This window comes from Strix aluco, chromosome 4, assembly GCF_031877795.1.
Source record: "Strix aluco isolate bStrAlu1 chromosome 4, bStrAlu1.hap1, whole genome shotgun sequence".
NCBI classification, from domain to species: domain Eukaryota; kingdom Metazoa; phylum Chordata; class Aves; order Strigiformes; family Strigidae; genus Strix; species Strix aluco.
In genome coordinates, this window is record NC_133934.1 from 65,146,065 (window position 1) to 65,166,712 (window position 20,648).

Here is a 20,648-nt window from a genome sequence, read left to right on the forward strand (position 1 = left end):
TTGACTTCCTTTTCTATGTGAACACATCACTTTGAAGCCCCGGCAAGATGGACAAAAAGATTTAGACTTTGGTGCTACCAATTTCTATTCTTCCACTAACACGATGTCCATCAAATCCAGCAAGCGGCAACTCGGCTCTCTTTCCAGACCTTAGGCCTCTGCTGTTTCTCTTAAATATAAAGGCAAAATGTTGGTTTGCAAACAGGAGCAAAGCAGTCCCCTAGATCCTGGATGGGCAGGCCAAAAGCCCAGGGTCTATGCCAATGCCCGGCTTCATGCCACTTGCTCTTTTCTGTGCCTCTATCTCCTCTTGTATCATTTCATCTGGCCTCCTAGAAAAGATGGATTCACCACTTCTCCCTGCAGTTATCTAACCTCTCATTTAGGAGTCTACCTGCCTACACAGGCAATGGGCTTACATATGGAGTCAAAACTAGTCTGTGCCCCAGCTTCTAACCCCAGCAGCCAGGTGAAAGCGTGCTCTTCCCATCTGAGCAGCCACCAGCAAAAGGGGCCTGGCGTGACAGTGCTCCCAGCAATAGCACAATAAACATTTTCCTCTTCTGCACACATCAGTGGCGTGGGCTGTGCTGTGACACCTCCTTCAGCTTGCTAAGAGCTGCTTCTTACAGAGCCTGCTCTTGCTCCCATTCAATTCAGCGAGAGTAGGAGCAGCCCAAAGTCTAGTCATAATACAAGATTTTATTGCTGTCATGATAATTAATGACTACTTACACTGAGCTTTTAATAAGTACCTGCACTTTTTTTTTGTTTGTTTGTTAACTGGGTCGTAAAGAAGGAGTCCCGAATGATTTCTTGGATTTATGGTACAATAGGGACCTCTACAGGCGTTTCCCTCTTCAGAGCAAGGCTAACAACATGACCTGTATGAGCAGCCACACATCACTACGGATGCCATCAGAGCTCTGCAGCACAGAGAGATCACAGAGCGCAGACACTGCAGACAGCGCTCTCAGTCAGCAGGTCAAGTTGCTCACTGGTACCTTCAGGCCACCGAAGTGACACTCTCAAATGCAAGCAATAACCAGTGCGTTTTTCCCCACTCCTTGTTTTTCATGCTTTTTTTTCCTAGAGGCTGGATCCAGCTACGCCACTGCCATGAAGCTGTTTGGTTCCATGCCAGTAGCTACGGAAATAAGCAGGGCTATTGAAGGCCCTACCTACGATAGGCTGCAGTTGACTGAATACAGCCTTCAGATTATTTATCTGCATCATGGAAATTGTCTTATTTCAAACATATTTTGTCATGATACTTCTGAATAGCTCCAGAAGTTAAAACACAAACAAAAAAAATTGCACTCATGTCATACAAGATATAGAGTTGAAATGAATATTCAAAATGAAATTCTTGCTGTTTGCCATCAAACTTTCATTTTACTAAGACTGACCTCTCTCAATACTGCTTGTGTGTTATTGGTCTACTGGAGAACCATTTCTTAGAACGCAAAGGAGCAGAAGAACGATCTATCAGCTACAGCACTAGCAGCAGGTTTGAAAAGTTTGTTGCCTCTCCTTCATGTGACTTTAATCCCTCCCTGTCTTAGTTCTCCAAAGCACATCATCCCCAAAGCACTGCCTTGCTTCATAGGGATGGTCTGAAGACAAACCCATTAAGGACTGCAAGCTTCAGGGCTCATGCAAGCTATTCTGAACTTATCAAATCAGTTATTTTGCCAAGTTAGCCTTCTCTCTGCAGGATGCTTTCCCAACTACAGTGTATTTCATGGACCAGAAATTAAATAAAACCTTTAATGGGTGTAAAGAATGACAAAGCTATAAAATTTTGCTGAGCCACATAATTTTTTGGGGTTTGTTTTGTTTTGTTTTGTTTGATCTTTTGGGGGTTTTTTTGCATAAAGTCCAGAGTCACTAGCAAGTAACCAGTTTCACAGCTAGTTCTTAGGACACAACCCAGTACTTACACTCAGGTCATATGCTAGTTAGCCTTGTGCTAGCCACATGAGCACAAATCAGTTTTTTACTTTTAATATGCACTAGAAGAAGCTGGGTTGCCCTGTTAAGTGTGAAGGACCAGAAACTCTGCTGTGTTATTACACAAAACATACTCTTGGTTACTGAGAATAAGAGAAAACCTTCTTTGAGGGAAAACTGTCTCCTACCTACTTGCCTGCCACCAGACTTCCAAAACCTTCTTCAGGAGCCTCTGGCACTGTCTGCAGTTGCTGGCTGGCTTTTGGACTAGATGGGCCAGTGGCCTGGCTGCTGCTGTGCCCCTGCAGCTCATATTGCTGAATCAGCCATGTGCAATCATGGGCAGCACTGTTAATCAACAGTGCACCCTAAGGCAGGCAGGACAGGGACTCTGCCTGCTCCAAACATTAGCCATCAGTGCACTTCCTTACACTTCCAAGATTAAAAGCAGTATTTTGAAAGGACAGTCATCTTCTCCACAGGCTTGCATCTCGCCATTTTAAATAGATCTTGCTGGGATCAGGTAAACTGCAGGCCACCCACACACTTCAATAGAACATGGGTGCTGAATTCAGGGGAGGTATTCAAGTCACAGTCAAGCATTAGCAACAACGTACAACTGCACAGTGACTGCAGATGCCAATGAAGCAGGCAGAGGGCTGGGTGGCTTAAGGGCAACTGGGCTTGAGAGATGTGCTGCAGGAAAAGCCAGTGTGGTTCCCCCAGCCAGGACCATCCACAGGGCAAGTGCTCTGTCCTTTGGAAAGGCAGGTCCCAGTCTTTAATGTCTTTCTCTTGGCCCTGCTGAGCTGGTGCCCCAACAAAGCTGATGCAGGATGGCCTAAAAGTCACACAAACACAGGGTCTTCTCTTGAAATGACAGTTTTTGGCATGTGCAGCTAATAGGAAGCAGAAGCTTACGACTCTGTTAATTATGCCATTACAGAAGGAGTCTGAGCCTGATAAATGAGCAAGGAAAGATGATCCTGATCCTTTGATAGGCCAGTCCTGCAGGAAATTCAGCACTGTAAGCAGCAACACACCATACTAGCCCAGTAGCATCTGTCACTTATCAAGGCAGGGCTCAGCACAGCTGACTCCACACAGAAATCTGAGGCGACACAGACTTCCTCAGCCAGGTCAGTGCATCAAACAGCACAGTGATTCATTCATGCAGTGATAGCTCAAACACAGCTTGGGGCTGATGAAATCCCTTAAAACTGCAGTAACAACACTCTTCTCCCACATGGGGTACAGCCTGTAAACACTGCAGACTGATGGAGAAAGCTGTCATCTGTGTTGGTGCCACCAGTCTTCGCTGTCTAAGAAGCTGGTAGCCTGCTCCAAGGTTGTGCTTCAGCACAAAGGGCGTACAGAACCCAGGTGGTGAGGAACCCATTTCTGGAAACCTCAATGCCATTTGGAAAAGGAAAACTAAATTAAAGCAAAGACCTCCTTTTCCTTTCTTCTTCCCATCTTTGTCTTTCCATTTTATTCTCTTTCTGTCCTTACACAAAGTCTCATTTTGCATGCACCGACTCATCTGGTGTTTCACTCTTGAGCTTTTCTTCCACTAGCAGAAAAATCTCAGCAAGCTTTCACTGGCAGCCCTTCCAAATCTACCTTGGACCAGAAAGCAAATTAGAAAAAAAATTTCACGATTTAGTCTCCTGATAAATTGTAGCCTTGAAATAAACCTGCTTTTCTCATTATGTCTAACCTACATTAAAAAAAAAAAAAGGAAGTCAATGTGCATTTCTATAGGTATAGAGTGTTTCACTGCAATGAATAAATACTTCTGAGGAAGCACTTGCATACCCTGCAAGGCACCTGCTTTGCCACTGGTATGTAAAAGGTGTCAAAAAAGTCAGTAAGAGGACATGCAAATGGTTAAAACCAAACAAAACCCATCTCCCTCCAACAACTTTCTTTGGACAAGTGAAAGTTCAGTTGTTCAAACTCCTGCCCTTAGAACTCCTTTAACAACTGCATGTACACCCTGCGCAAGTTGTGCTGCTGTGCGTGTCTGCTCCAAGACACAGCCTCTGTGATGCAGAAGGGCTGGTCCTCTAGAAGTGAATGCAACACTCCCCATGTGCATGCAGGAAGAGACTTCTCGCTGCAGAGAAGGAAATTCACTCACATGACAAAAACTTTGAGGCTTTTCATCCTTTGGCCTATCTAGCTCTAAAATTTTCTCTGAGATCAACGAGAAAGATCTCTCACCTGTGTTTCCCTGACAACATGCATGTTTCTAATAGGTATTTCTGTTCAGTCTGTCCAGTGTGGGGTAGGGGTGAAGGGTGTTTTTTGTGTGGTAGTGTGCAGATTCGCAAAATGTAATTCACATCTAATTGCACTCTCAGTATATACATGCAACAGAAAATATTAGGGCAGCTACTGAAAGCTGACTTGAATATTGTGAAGGGCAGAAGTTGTCTCTCAGTGGACACTAAGAAAAGGTCAGAATAATGGAAAGGAGCAAACAATACAGAAATCTGAAGATTTAACTTGAGATAAAGAAAACAAAAAGGCTGAAAGTTGGAAAATCAGCTCAGTGCCTCTTACAAAATGCTCATGTCAATGCATAGGGGAAAGGACTGGTGTCCATCTCCATCCAGCTCCTCACCAATCCTTTCTCTGCATGCATGTGTCGCTTGCTTCAGGCTGTTGCACAGGGACTCCAACCAGTGTGTGACATGTTTCAATCATTGGCATCAGAGAGCCAAGCTGACTCAGCTACTGACCAGGATGCCCCGTGTGAGATTCAGACCACTTGAGTGCCAAATGTATATTTATCCTGTCAAAGCCCAGTCTTTCATACACATTTCAACATTATCATTGTAGTCTCACAAATACACAGGGTTTTTTCAACAAATGACATGCATCCTATTGTGAAAATTAACTCACATAACAAAGAAATTGAGCATTTCAGCAGGGTACCTAAATTTAGGAGTCTGTATCATCCCATAAAATCGCAAAGTACCTAACTGCCTTTTTCTTGTAGATGACTAAGCATAGCAGATGCGTCTACAACATGCAGCAGCTGAAATGAAAACCTCTTAGAGCCATCTCCAGTCTTATCACACTGGCAAACATTCCAACTGTCAGTGAGAAGTCACAGTTAGTGCCATGGTCTCCAGAACCAATTTTCTTCTCTCTTCCTTGAACAAAATCTTCTTACCTTTGCAATTCTTCGTAGACAAGATGAAGAAAAACAAGCATCTGATATATAAATCTGTTTGTCCAGGGTGGAACAAAATCCCTAAATTCATTTCTTTCCTATCTGAGTGGTCACATTGTGCACATAATGTGAGAATGGAATAAAGAAAGTCTGTTTCCTGGGCAAAGCTATACTGAAGTTTCATAATAAAATTTCAGTTTCTCCAGCAACTGAAGTCTTGTGCTGAAATCACGGTGTAGCAAAGTAATGTACTGCCTGAAGTTCTGTGAATCTGACGAGCTGCTATATGATGTTAGGGAAGAGTAGAGTTCTTGGTCATGAGCACACTCAATAATCCATTTTGAGAAAGATGTCCAATTCCTTTGCTTCTGAAAACAGTAACAACTTGCCATACCCAGAGGTGTCATGATCTAATTTTCCAGGAATTGCTTACTCTCTATTCCTAAGCTTAAGTAAGCTTTTGAGAACCATCCATTTTTCTCAGTCCAAAGCATTTTATGATTTTGTCCTTTAGGGCAACAGAAGCCTATACTTTGCTTAGCACACTGAAGATAACTGCTGTGTTGGAAGAGGGCTGTTTATCCACACACATAGGCAGCAGACACTGAAATCAGAACCCAAATGGTTTCTTGTCAGCACATGATGTTCAGAACACAACTCCATTGTAAGACAGGTTGTGCTTTTCCTCCAGCGGAGGAAAAAGAAGGGAAGGGACAAAAAAAAAAAAAAAAAAAAAAAAAAAAAGACAGAAAAGACCAGAGCAGAACACTGTACTAGGGCATGAAATGACTGAAAACAGCTAAAACCAACCAGTCCTCCCCTCAGCAAATACCAACCACAGGAGAGCATTGAGAGGGCTGCAAGTATCCTTAGCTGTTCGGACCTGCTCATCTAGCAACCTTTACTAAAAAGGAGGAAGTCTTTCTTCAAAAGTGAATGGAGCCCATCAGTTCTGCAGAAGTTCCTTATATGTACTCGCTCTGTCATTCCCTTTATTTCATCTCATCAGCGAGGCTGGGGTACCTGCCAGATGGCGCGGGGTGGCCTTCCCAGCAGAACTTCCTCTCGTTTGCAGGCAAATTGGTAAGTGTCCCAATGCCCCATCTTCACAACGCCGTCTCGCCCATGCAGACTTTGTAGGGTGATTTCAATTTCCTGCATCTAAAATGGACAACATCACATGATCTTAATCAGACAAATCTAAAACCACAGCAGAACCTAAATCTAATCGTCTAACTCATTTAAGCAGTCCCAATGAAACCCATGTTTCAGACAATCACACCATTTGACCCGACTGGCAGATTGGAAAGCAGAGGCATACAGTGTCAACTTCTTTTAGACCACACCGCAGATCAGTAGCAGGCAAGAACACACTCCCAGTGCCCTCAAAACTCTGCATACTGTTTCTTCCTGCCCACTGTAATTCAGATTAATGTAATCAGAAGGTTGTGTATCTCCCATACCTCTTTCTTACGTAGCAGTAGATGATAGCAAGTATCCCACTTGTCAGTATTCCTACACCAATTCCCACAGCAATGTAGCGTTCGTAAGAATTATGTGCATATGAATTTAGTGTTAAATGTTCACACCTCTCTCCATTATAACCTGCCAGGCACCTACAAAATAAATATACACCAAGCAAAAATTACTCAGAACTTCTTATGCTTTGTATTTCAGAAACACATGTTAGTTTTCATCAGTTTTAAACAATTTAGAACAAGTCTAAATGAGGATGGGCTGGATCTGGTGCTCAGTCAGAACCTCTTCACCAAGACTACCAGTTGCCCCAGTCTATCTAGTTTAAAGCGAGCTCAAGTACTGCAGTCATAGCAGCAAATGCAGTCTAAACATATCCTCATCATGGAGGGTGTGGACAAAGAGCACTGTGCTCTGCTGATCCTTAGCTACTATAATGTCTCCAAAGGCCAAAGCTGCCCAGCAAGGACCCTAGAAAATTTTAAGGACACTGTAGTCCCGATTGATGTGTAAGCAGTTACAGAATAAGGGAGTTGCAGCTGACATCTTGGAAGATCTTGCCCCCTTCATCGTGCTCACTGTGAAAATCTACTTATTCCTCCACTATTTACTCCAGCATCAGTTCTGATTTGAGATGCCATAGTGGTAGTGACCTACAAAGCTGTGACTTTTCCCTTTCCCTTCCTTAATATTACACTAGCACAGCACTACTGTCTCGTTAACAGTCCTGAGCCACCATAGCACTCAAGCCTGTGCCAAACTAAGCCTGCAAATACTTGACTGGCACTTGAAAGCTATGCTCTGCTGAAAATTAGTCACATTACATTAGTAACATGTAGCAGACAAAGAAACAATGCTACTGTTGTTATTTTCTAAGAAGGATACTTAGAAGCATTATTCTTTACTTGCATATGGGTTTCCTCAATTCGCTGTGGAAAGCACAGAGCCCATTGATACAATAGCTGTGGTGTTCTTCAAGACAGGTCTGCATGAGTTTCAAGAGCTTTGGCTGCTCTGTGTATTCTACTGTGAAAGAGAAAAAAGTCACGTTATATTTGGGAAAAAATATCATTTGAATATATTTTCACAACTCAAGTTGAACAGACACTGCCAGCAGAAGACATTTAATAAATGCATTTAGTGTGGTATGTCTCATGAGCAGATTCAAGCACCGCTAAGCAGAACAAGCTTCTGGGACATTCCAGCATAGCTTTAGAGAAAGAACAAACTGTAAATATATTACTTGCTCTTGAAAAGCATCTATAAAAATGATTATGGGAGATTCATCCATGATAACATCAGCACTATCCAACCTGAAATTCAATCAGAAAAACTATCCCAGGAGTATCAGGGGTTTAGGACACAATGAGAGCACTGAATTATTCTCAGTATGCTTTCCAGTCTGAATTAAAATTACTGGTTAATTCCTTATTTCTTTTCCCCACCACAAGAGAAACTATAGCACTCCTGCCTGCCAGCTCTGCAGTTATGAGTGGCGAACGGTGGGATTGCTCCCTCCCTCCCTCTATTCTCCATGGTCTAATGTTAGCAGAGTGTTCAATTATGCTTGTAAGCACCCAAGACTGCCTGGATGGTCTTGCCATGCAAAATCACTGTCCACAACTATGAAGTTTCTGAACTTGCGCAAAATTATATGCATGCAGGTCAGTAAGCATGCTTCTGCTTTGAAAGCACAGAACATAACTACCTTATTCCCAAGGATGGTGGCTCAAATGGGAATAATGTAGGAGTCAAAACTCTTCTTGGGGATCTTGCATCAATGTTACATAACAATAGGAGAGTGCCCGAGCCCAGGAGCCAGGCACCCTGCTGTGTAGAAGGAGTGCAAAGGCCAGCATGAATCTGTAACATGGGAGCAGGGGTGCGGCAAGTGAAGAGAAAGCTCAAAAGCTTCACCATCAAAGCAAGTATCTGTTTGAACTGGTCTCTCTACCCACTTACAGGAATCGCCGGTGGGGTGGGGTGTCCAAGCAATGTCTTGCTATTTCAGGGCACTGTTTTAGTGATGGCTGAAGGTGATTTCCTAACTGAGTGTATGTCAACACCAGCTTTCAGTTATGACCACAAGAAAAATAACATCATGCAGGAAGGTGACAAGGTCTGCTCAGAGTGACTAAACAATGGTACAGCAAGCAGAAACCTTCCTTTCTGACTAAGTGCTGAATCAAGGTTTGGAGACATTATACTGATGGAACCAGGCCTCTAGCTGTCCTGCGGGGAACTTGAGATCCCACAACACATTTTTCAGGAGTAACAGCACCAGCCCCCTAAATTCCCAATCAAATTCCAGCTTGAGTCATTTAATGGCAGAAATTCCCCATGTGCTCAACTAAGCAATTTTTTTCTTTGTCCTTTATGCAGCTTCATCACAGAGATGACAAGTGATGGTAAACAGTTGCTCTACTCTATGCCTGCATGTTAGAGCAATTCACAACTTCAGTTGTGAATCATGTGGTTTGGACACCTAAGAGCTATGATGCTATCGCTGTTATTCAGATCAAACAACACTACTTTGAAAATAGTGTCCTCTAAAACCTGACAGAGCAATCAGACTTCCAGCTTATCAGGAGACCTATAGAGAACAAGTAACAATTCAAGTCTGCTTGAAAAAGAACATGTTGGTTTACTACACTTTCTCAGGAAAGGTTATAGACGTGGAAAAAACATGTCTTGCTTTCAAATGAACCTCTTTGGGCTGAGAAAAGGACATCTTCTCCACTCTTGTACAGAAAAAAAAAAAAATCACAAGTTGTTCTTCACACTATGGCAGACTTAAAGCCAGAAACACAATGCTAGAAACTACAAACCAAATCCACACCTTTGGCCTAGCACTCAAGTGACAATACATATGGACTGGAGGATACGCCGAGACCGAGGCCCTATCCCTATCGCAAACTACGATGCAGCAGGGGAGTACCTGAAGCGGCTCGCAGACCAGACTTGCATGCAGCATCACCTTGCAGTGAGCTCTATGCAACCAGAGCTAGGTTGTCCCCATACACTGAAACCAGAGTGGTATCTCTGCTATAGAAAGCCCTATGTAGGGCAGACACACCCATAGCCTTGAACCACACACTCTGCAGGGGAAGAAGTTGGCACTGGCTACACACGAGCTCTAGCATCAAGCTCTGGCTCTTTTCTGGCTGGCTCTGGGAACGCTGCCGACAAGCTCCGGGGACAGGCTTGTTGGCTGAGAGCACAGTCAGCACAGGACCAGGCCTTTGAGGGACGGATTTAAGGAAGAGAAGAACTTAAGAATGACAGATTTCAGGAAGACAAGACAGATTTTATGACATGAGATGGATGATATAATTTTCTGCACAGGAGTACTGTATGATGCTCACTGCTGGGGAAAGCACAACAGAAAACAAAGCACGTGGTAAACACAGCTGCAGGGCTCAGCATGCCAAGGAGATGCAGGATGCAGGAGACCTGCAAAAGCCCATTTTTACTTAAGTCTAATGTACCTGCAGACCAACTACCAAAACTCTGCAGGGAAGAGTTTAAGAAAGCAGGCAATGGACATGCTTCCCCTGTGCCTCTCCTCAAACACTTCAGCACAAACTGTTTTGAATCACCACTTCAGCACAAAGGAGGCTGAACAATTCACTACAAAACTGCTTGACATAACCACTCAACAGGACCCTTTAATGTGTGTTCCTGCCACCTGAAGAATTACTCTTCTACCGGGCCCTGAGAAGATGTCTACTGCACAGGTTTAATATTTCACTTATTTCTTCATGTATCTCTGCCATATGGGTGGAAAAAAAAAACCAACAGAAGGTACAAATCTACACTCCGGAGGCATGAAATCCCCAGCCACCTCTACTCAAAATTCCACCAGATGGATTCACGCAGCCAGACCATCCCTCCTCATCTACCCCACCACTGCCGAGAGGTGGCAGCCTTCCATCCACCAATGTCTGGAAGAAACCTCGCTTTGTAGGGGAAGAGGTTTTGCGTACCCAAGAGTGCTGTGAAAGTTAGTACTGACATTAGAAACAAAGGTCAGCCTAGAGCAGAAGCCTGCTAGAAAGCGTTGGAGACAAACATCTTGCTGCGCAGGTGACAAATGAACAATACATTCCTCCCTTGTTGTCAGGAGCAAGAGCTTTGTCCATTGTGGGTTGCAAGATCAGATCTTAAATGTACACACAAAAATTTTAAGTGCTAATTATTCTGACACTGCAGAAGTACAAATTAGCTCTGAAAGAATGATGAGTCTTGAAAACAAAAAGAACGACTTTCTAACCCATCCCAGAGCATTACGCTAATTCATATCATATTATCCACCTAGATACTAAATAAGCTGTTGAATAAACACATCCATGTGCCCTTTCATGTCACGTGAGGAAATAAAAGCATGCTGTGTAAGCACTTGACAGTTGCCTGCAACTGAGTCATTCAAACAGATACACTTGGCAAGATCTGACATGAAATCAAAACTACAGGTACTTGGAAGCCTGGGCATGCCAAAACTGACAGACTGGCAACAAAAAGAGTCAGCCACTGAGACCACGACAGCTCAGCCTTCAAGTATGGTGCATCAGGGAGGAACAGGAGAGTCAGAAAGGGGAGGGAGGGAAGGGGTCAGCCCCAGGTTCAGGGCCTCCCTTACAGGCTGCATGGAAGAAGCAGTTCACGGCAATGAGGTGATCTCATTTTTATCCCAGTAAAACCAAGCCTTTCCCTACTCCTAGCTGCTCCCAGCCAGGCACCCTCTCTACTACCTTCTTCCTGCCTGGCTGAGCACTGAGCCTAACGTTTCCCAGCCCCAGCACCGGTGACAAGTAAAGCCTATGTAACATAAAATAAGGAAATAGGACGTGATCTTGTAAATAGAAGACAAATGGATTGAGCACAAATTAATGGGTTTCCACAAACCACACCTCAGTCCTCAGAGGAATTGCAATCTCACAAGAAACTGCCAGTTCCTCCAGTGATACTTAAGCAGGAATTAATTTTCTTAGGATCCAGTATTACTATACCTTGGTTATAAACCTTACTATAAACTTAACTTACGCAGGAATGGGAGCTACAAGAAAACATCAGAGAGATACAGCCAGTTTCTTTGATGACTCTTTAAGCATTTCTTTTCAATCTTCTTTCTGGAAACACTGTTTCTAACTTTTCAGTGGCTTTGTAAAAGGTCCACCAAAATATACTTTTAACTACCTGTGTAAACATGTGTTTGTATGTTTGTGAATTTGCTTTTGCCTTTGAGGGGAACACACTCTGAACTAAAACCACTTGTATGTAGTTGACTTGCACAGCCACAGCTAGCATAAGGGTACATGGGATAACTACAGACATGGCTGTGTCCCTGTAAATAAGCCTCTTATTTGTTAAAACATGACCCATAACTCCTGCTTTCTACAAAGAATACAAAAAGGGTACTTAACAAGTCACAACATCTTTCTACTTCATTATACTCCTGTTTGTTGTACGCAACTCTGGAAGAATCATGTACCACACCAGACCACAGTGCTGTGCTGATAAATCAAAAGTCAAAAATCAACATCTTCTTGACTTCACATACATGTGTGTGTGTATATATATCATATATACTTTACATATATATATGAAACCCACATATATATGTATGGATGAATGTATATATATCTGTAACACTGTACCACTGTACCACTTTGACAAATGAGACAAAAAAAGAACAATTTGACTTGTTATGAGAAAAATAAAAAGCTTATGGATCTACTAAAAAAAGCTTTTAAGACATCTTGTGATGACTTACAATTAACAGAAGATGATTTGTAGGCATGTTTATGTTCTTTTTAAAGTACAAAGACATTAATAAGTATCACAGTTAAAATCCTTTCCTCCTTTACTGACCTGCCAAAACCTCAGTTCCAGATCGCACAGTTCTCCACAAGTAATGACATCACTAGCACCTGAAGTAACATCAAAATGCAGCTTGCAGGATAAACACCGCGCTCTGGTCTCATGTTGGCAGGGAAATAGCTTGAGTTCACATTTCAGTCAGAAAAGAAAAAGAAAGAAAAGAGAGAGCTAGCACTCTGAGAAGGGTTGTGGAAGCTGTGATAGCCGAGAGCAAAACTGCAACAAAGAAAGAAACTACTGAGTAACAGTAATGAGAGGCATCACTTGAAGTTATGCTTGCTGCATTCCCACTTGTGTGCATAAAGATTCACACTGAAGACACCTAGAAACCAAGCACTAGTTAAAAGTAACAGAAATTGCCATCAGATCATCTATCCCAATCAGCCTTAAAATATCTTCCTAAAATTATAACTGAATTTGGATAAGTGATCCTCTAGCTGATCAATGCTGAGCCTACTCCAGCTAAGTGGCAGCTATCACTTCAGAGAGGTTCATGAAGAAAGCAGCTCATCTCACAAATAAGACACACACAAAATTCACCAGTGTCCAAGTAACAGGAGCATTATAGCAGCTATCATCATAATAGATTTTGCTGGGGTTTTTTTGTTGTTGATGTTTCTTTGGGGGTTTGGGTTGTTTGGTTGTTTTTTGTTGGTTTTTGTTTTGGTTTGGTTTTAAGTGACAGATGAATAGAGAGAAACAGAACAAAAAAGAAATACCTTCAGTGTGGTTTTTTGTCCAATTATTCCATAAGTCTGTGCTGAGGGATGAAACAGTAATAGCTGACTCTTCACTCAGTGCCCCCATTGCTGTGTAATGCAAATAGATGCTTACTGTAACAGAAAAACTCAGTATATCTATTCAAGGTTCATTTCATCCAGAAAACACGTAGCCACTTAACACAATTCTGATACAATGCAGCAGTATAATAACAATTGATTTAAAACATTCTTGCCTCAAACTTCCTTTTGCCACAGCATAATTATGACTGGGGGAAAACAAACTATTGTTTGCAAATTTCCAAAATACATATCCATTCTGCTCTCGTTCTGTCCTCCATTCTACTATCTTACACAGTTTATGACACAGATACCTGTAATATACTACAATGTTACACATATTTACCAGTCTAAGTAGCTTCTTTTCAAAGAGTCTAAATTATACACTATCAGTTAAAATTTCATACAGGTTTAAAATTGCTAAAGTAATTCTGCTTTGCAATGTCTTTGCACGCTTCCCACCCCTACTGCTTATTTCAGAAAGAGCAAACTATTGTTCAACAAAGCTTTGTATCTTACAACATTGAAAAGCCTCCTCCAAACCTACCTTTCAGCAAAATATAGATTAGCATTCCAAATGCCATGGCAAGCAGCTGCTTTAACACCTTCTCAACTCTTCTTTCCAGATGGCTGGCTTGCTCTGCTTATCTGTGCTCCTGTGTTTTCTCTTGCACTTATATGCCATGAAGCGTCATCTGCTGTTCTCACCAATCAAAAAAAGGTGCATCTGGCAACAACCTCAACCCCCAGGGCAACCACACATTTATTTAGGAAACTGCTATTATCTGGCAATGGGATCAGGTTTTCTTTTGAAACCCTGGTTTCCTATTACCTGTGGGCATAATTGTGCATGCAAAGATACAGTTTTAAAGAGAGACCTGGTATCTGCCAGAGCAGATACACGAAATACAGCCAAGGTGAGAAAAATGAAAAATGACATATTGTGAAAAATGTGATCTTTCTTTCCCTTAGCAATGTAGGTCTTGTGTTAATTCCAGGAGGACTGTTAGGCATTCAGGATGCTACTCTGGAGTTCAGGGTCCAGTGACCAGCCCCTGCTTTGCCCATGTTCCTTCTTTGGTCCTTCCCTGCCATCCAGAAGAGAAACTGCGAGAACAGCTAGTGCCAAGATTAGGAAGTGATCAGACACAAAGATAATGGATGATGTTCTCCATCAGTGACTGCCAGCAAGAGGCCTTTGATCACAGGCTCTGGTGAGCCGAGGGGCATGCTAATCACTTTGTTCAGCCTTCCCACGTGCACAACACTGAAGCAAGGCAGGCCACCAGCCCCGCAAAACCCTGAGACTGCTGGCTGCAGCTCTGCGTGGTTGTGCGGGCAACAAGTCGAAAGCTGGCAAAGCACAGGCTCTGAGAAAACACCGAAAGAGCAGGAAAGCTGTTGCCTCCTGTATTAGGTGATCCCCTCACTACTCCTGCCACTATACTGCCATAAAAGCTCATCTCTATCTTTTCAAGAAAATAGGTATGCATAATGAGAACAATCATACTTTTTACATAAAGTGTTTGTAGGTCTCCAAGACATACCTGTCATACACATTTCTTATACTAAACCAGTCTCTAGAGCCCCAAATGCAGTCCAACGTCCTTGGTCACAGGCAGCTTGGAACAAGTAGGACTGGTCTCTCTGAAGGGTACTTATGTAGCCAAACATACTGGAGCAGATCATCGGAAAGGCCCAGTTCCATAACGTACACACACATCAACAATCCGACTCTCATCAAAGGAGAGTTACACACTTCACCCCAACAACAACTTTCGCTTTCTCAACTGTGACCTCCAAGCAACAAAAACATTTCACAATTTTTATATTTTAAAACCAAAACCCTTGTGATAAACGCTCTAATAACTCCAGTCAGCTCAAGTTCTCCCCCTATGCTGCACTCTCCTCAGTGATCGGTAGGATTAAATCTAACCACTTCACATGTAAGGGGAAAAACACAAGCTAGTTATACACATTTTAATTACGCGTTCTCCTGCTCATGGACTGCATTCCAGGAGGCTTTTCCCTTCCTTTGCTATCCTGAATTGCTGCATGCCTGCACGCTGATCGAGTGCAGTTTGCGCACTCCCCAGATCGACAGGAGTGTTTATGCCTACCTGGATAACCTCTGCAATCAGTCCCGAGCAGGGCTAAGTCTCATGAGCCTTGCTTTCTACACCCATCTACACAATGGGAGCTTAATCCAGCTTGAATCGGAGAGGTGGCTTTGTCATTAGGCAATACAGCTGGGTGTGGTAGGCCTGTGAGAAGGCTTTGGTGGATAAGGCCGTGACTCTGTCTGCCACAGGGCATTTGTGCTTGGACCAGACTTGACCAGGTCTGGCACACGAGCATGCTTTTTGGGGTGGTTAATAGGCCCTTCCCTCTGGATGCTCCTTCTGGATGTTCTCCCAGTGGAGAATACTCTCACAGATGCGTCTGGCAGCTCTGAAAATAGTATGCTGTTGAGCGAAACCTCAGTCTCACTTGCTTTTGTGTAACCCATCTAACCCATCTACCATAGGTGGAAAGAGAAAAAGCTTCAGATGCACGATAAACTGTTTGTAGGACATAAGAGGCAGACTCACTCAAGCGACGTAGGCAAAATGCCATAAATTGTTATTCTGCCAAAAAAAAAAAAGCAGAGATCATTATAGTTAAATCAAAGAAAACAGACATGAATCTAGAACAGCAATGCAAGCAGATGAAGAAAATTAATGACTGAACATGTGAAAGTCATCCATTGGCTCCACTCTTGACACACTGATAAAAAAAGAAAAAACACAACCACCCCCCAAAACTGTATTAACATTTTTCACCAAGACCAACATAACAGTGAACAAGTTTTATTCCATCTTAGTCAATGATGGGTTGATCAGTCTAAGTATTTTCTCCATAGGCACCTTGATCCTCCTAACATTTATACTACCACTTAAACAGATAATTAAGTGTCTGCACTATTCGTACTATGTATTTAGTAATGATTCTATCAACCTCTTTTTTGAACACTGCATTGAACAAAATTCTCAGCAAGTCCATCACAAGAACAATCAGCACAGAAATTATGCTCCATCTTGTTTCTTTTATTACAGTAAGCACATTTTTTTTGTTTAATGGCAGTAGTATTTAGCCACAACTCTTTTTTTAATTCCCCTTTCAAGTTATCTATATTCTACTTGCAAACACCTAAGGCTCTTGATGCAAATAAATCAAAGTTATCCCAACTGAGATAAAAACATGAAGATAAAATTCCCAACTGGCTCCCACTGACTTCAGTGGAAATTGGGGTAGACTCTTCATCTCAATAGTGCACACACTCAGTTCAACTGGTATCTCAGCAGTAACTCCACTCCAACTTTTACATTGCATGAGACTGTTCTAGATCTATCTTGGAATTAAAATTTTTGGGAACAGAAACACACTGATCTTATTATCCCATATAGTCCTCTCTAAGCAGCAAAACATTGTAGCCAAGGATTCACAGGGCTGAGCCTTACATCATGGACTAAAGAAAACCCCTTCATGCAGTTTCAGAAAAATAAAGAGAATAATTAAATGGCTTAAAATTCCAACAGAAATATTTCATCAGGGATAAACTTCTCCTTTTCTCATCCTCTTCTTCCCTGCCCCCCTTATACATAATGTACATACATAGCAGTTTTAACTACATTCTACCTAATTAAAGTCTGATCCAGCCCAGTCATCCATTCAGGGTTTTTTTTTGTGGGATGAGGGCATTGTGCACCAAAACACTTTGTCAAACAAATCCAGACATGGAAAGAAAATAATTCTGGCCTCAATTCTAGCTACTTATTCATGCATACCTCTTGCATATGCTTAAGGTCAGAATTTCACCAGCATTCAAGTTTACTTGATTATTTTAAAACATGTACTGAACATTTGCATTCATGTCAACATTACTGCCTGGCAGCTGAAACGAAAATTTCAGTCTTTCACTCCTTTCAGATTCAAGATTTCTGCTGCTATCTCCAAGTGTTTAAAAAAAATAATAATTTCAAGACTTCAAACTACACCCAGAGTGCTCCATAACCTTAGAACTCAAACCATATTTTTAAAAAGATATCTAGCATGTTGAAACTTAAGTTTTCATATCGTTTGATCAAAATTGCAGGTCCCAAGTGCTTAGAAGGTCTTGGTAATTGCACATCATCCCGAGATACACAGGTATATTTGTAATTCATGCTTCATTCTTCATTTTCACACACATAACATTGTTGGTGGTCAATTATCTGCATAGGCTGCAATCTCCAATTCATTTTTGCTCACAGTAAGTCAGTAGGAGGTAACACAAAGTATTTAAACATTTTGTAAACTATTGGGTTCAGCGTATTTTACATGAAAAAATAAATACAATGTAGAAATAAATATCTTTGTAGTAAAAAATAAATGTTTTGTGTATCAATAAATAGAACAACTTGGATTCTTCTTCCAAGGTAGACCACTTGCTCTAGTAAATGAGCTTTTTAGCAACTATAAGTGTGTTCTTCAGAAGCATTGCAACAGTCATAGGTCCTACCCCTCCTGGCACTGGAGTGATAAAGCCAGCCTTCTTCTTCACTTCTAAGAGAAAAGAGAAAAAGGTATTGACTAAGAATATTTCCAAACAGTTTGGTTTTTTTTTTTCCTTCAATTGCCCTCATATGCCTAACTGGCAATGAGCATAAAGGACTGCGACTTGGCAAGTACTGCAGAATATGAGAGAAGTTAAGGCAGAAGTCTTATTACAGCCATGATAGTGGCAGAATACAGTCAGGACCAGGGCTGAAAGGTAGTTTTCTTCAGCTGAATATTATTACCCAGGGGCTAGTTCTGGGGCATGGTTTCAGAACCTGTTCGAGTTGATCCACCTGCAGCAGGCTGTCCTTTCTTCATGGGAGCAACACACATACATGCAGCCTGTGATTAGACAGATGGAAAGTTAATCCCGCAAAACTTTTTGGTAAGTGGCAGTTTTTGACTGTTTGACCTGGCTGACCAGCTGGCCCAGGAATGTCTGGGTGACATGAGGGCAAGATGATGCCAGGAGGGCAGCATGGACTCGCATCACCCCCATCTGTCAAGGGTGATACTGCACCTTCAGTATCCAGGAGAGCTATGGAAGGTGGGGTTCTCATTTTGTAGGTAAAGAGATGATCCCCCAAACAGCGTGTGTTCCTGAGGAGCAGCATGCAGAGCAGGACTCTGCTGTAACTATCAAAATTGACAGCAGAACACTAGCAGCAGTTAAAGTTGCCTATTCAGCCTCTTTCCCCCACTCTGGCTTGCACGTTCTAACAATGACATTCTACGATCACAAAAGGGAACTTAAAACCACAGAGAAGGATAAAGTACAGTTCCCTGGTTGATACGTTTTTCCTCTTCACAATATTGGCAAAGAATAAAATCAAGAGTTTTCTTCAAGGAAAAATCAATTCTAGTGGCAAAATTCCCATTGCAACTTCAGCCATAAACACTCAGCTCCTCCAGAGAAGACTTTTTTTAACCAGTGTTACCAGGGTGCTTATACTGAACTAGAATCCAGAGGCACAGATCTTCCCAAAGTCTCCAACAGAAGGGAAACTGTTACAGCTGAATTAACTCCAACCATGAACCACATCAGACTATCCAAAGTTAGTATACACCTTGAATGCTTATGTTGAGGTAAATACATATGGATTACTTCTTTTTTTCAGCATTTAACACATGTCAAGTTAATCTCTTTGTACAAGGAATTAATATAACCTAGCAATAAATCCTGAATTAATATTCTTATCTACTGTCCAAAACACAATCAACTGGAGTTGCAGGTTACCTGCAAAGGAATTATATGCAACTGACTGGGAATTCATTGCATGACAAACTGTAATGAGCAGTTATTTGCTAATAATGGTTAGTCTAAACAGCATATTACTAACCTGATTACTACAGAGTTTTTTTTCTTAAGTGCCACTGTGAGAGGTTTTTTGTTTGTTAGTTTGGGGTTTTTTTGCTTGCTTAGAAATAACTTCTTGGAAACTCACACCCCAGTTTTAAAAGCATTGTTTTTAAAAAGGCACACACAGATACACAGGAGAAAACTGAGCAAGCAGAACCCTGACACATGCACATACATTCCCACTGAAGTCACTACAGGGCAGAATCTGTATCTCACTAATAGAATAGATCAATGGATGGAAAACTAGGCACCATGACTTTGGAACCAAGATAACTTGCTTCTGCTTTAAGTGCATTCATCTTGAATGTATGTGGTGCTTTACTGTTGAGAATAACAAAGTCTCACAAAAAGAAAAGTTACAAGAGAATTTGGGAAGCTGGATATTGGGGTTTTTTTGACAGAATATGTATTAGATTTTAAGTGGGGGTGGTGACTGAAACAAAAAAACCCCACTGTCTGAAATCCTCACCGCAGGGACCCACTCAGAGCATTCACAGAATTTAATGGTGAATATCTCACTGAACTGAAGAACAGAAGATTAAGCCTCATTAAGGACAGATGGTAATTACAACTGGGAGGGTTTTAATTACTCAGTTGACTGGTACCACCAGATATACTGTTAAAATATTGGGATAGGTAAACAAATTGCAATGTGGTTTTTTCACATGTAAATTGTAACAAATGAATTAAGATCTCATACGACAGTTATTCTTAATATTCTCAAACACAAATAATTTGTCTTTTTAATAATGATACTATTTTGAACTACCTACCATTTGAGATGGTGTTTACAGTTAATACAGTTGTTACGAATTCCCAGATTAATGTCATAATTATTGAAATGTACCCACATCTGAAGTAAACACAGTAATTAACACAGAAAATATTTTAGGCATTTTCAATTGAAGTAAGTTTGTTTCCATGGCAATGTTACATCCCTTTTTTTGTGGTATTATTCAAACTACTCCTATCTTACTTACAAAGAGGTACAATCCACAACCGGACCATGCCTTACCTACAGAAAGCCTTCTAATGAATATCATGTACAACATTCATTGCCTCTAGTGTTAGTAACTCAGCAGTTAACACAGCAGTAAACACACAGTACACTGTTTTCACAAGTTGTTGGGGAATTTCTCTACCCATACTCTATCATTATGGAAATCCCTGTAGGTCAGTGTGGCAGAAGACATATTTTGTATCAGTTAGCATAAAACCACCTGGATAGCTTATTCACAAAAGCTGATCCAGATTTTTAAATGCACAACAGGTGTCTATGTTGGGGAAACTACCATCTGATAAATTTCCATCTGTAAGAGTAAATACAGATATGGTGAATGCAATTTTCCAAGATGAATGCCAGCGACCAAAGGGGGAAAAATAACTTGGCCCTCAACAATGTAAATAGGTTTTCCTTTCCTTGTGAAGTGCAGTAGGC

General features: G+C 41.6%; 1 protein-coding gene across 3 annotated transcripts in view; it reads right to left on the reverse strand.

Moving 5' to 3' along the window:
• Nucleotides 1–4,729: 4,729 nt before the first annotated feature.
• MTHFD2L (methylenetetrahydrofolate dehydrogenase (NADP+ dependent) 2 like) overlaps nt 4,730–20,648 on the reverse strand; it is a 50,274-nt gene continuing 34,355 nt past the window's right edge. The window contains exons 8-10 of one of the 3 annotated variants that reach the window (XM_074823354.1): nt 7,519–7,636; nt 6,601–6,753; nt 4,730–6,298 (exon numbers count right to left, since the gene is read on the reverse strand). In XM_074823354.1, the coding sequence (XP_074679455.1) occupies nt 6,244–6,298; nt 6,601–6,753; nt 7,519–7,636 (326 nt within the window). In that variant the 3' untranslated portion in view covers nt 4,730–6,243. Of the gene's footprint in view, nt 6,299–6,600; nt 6,754–7,518; nt 7,637–15,871; nt 17,857–20,648 lie in introns of those variants that run through there. The other 2 variants (XM_074823355.1, XR_012623167.1) reach the window with 2 other exon arrangements.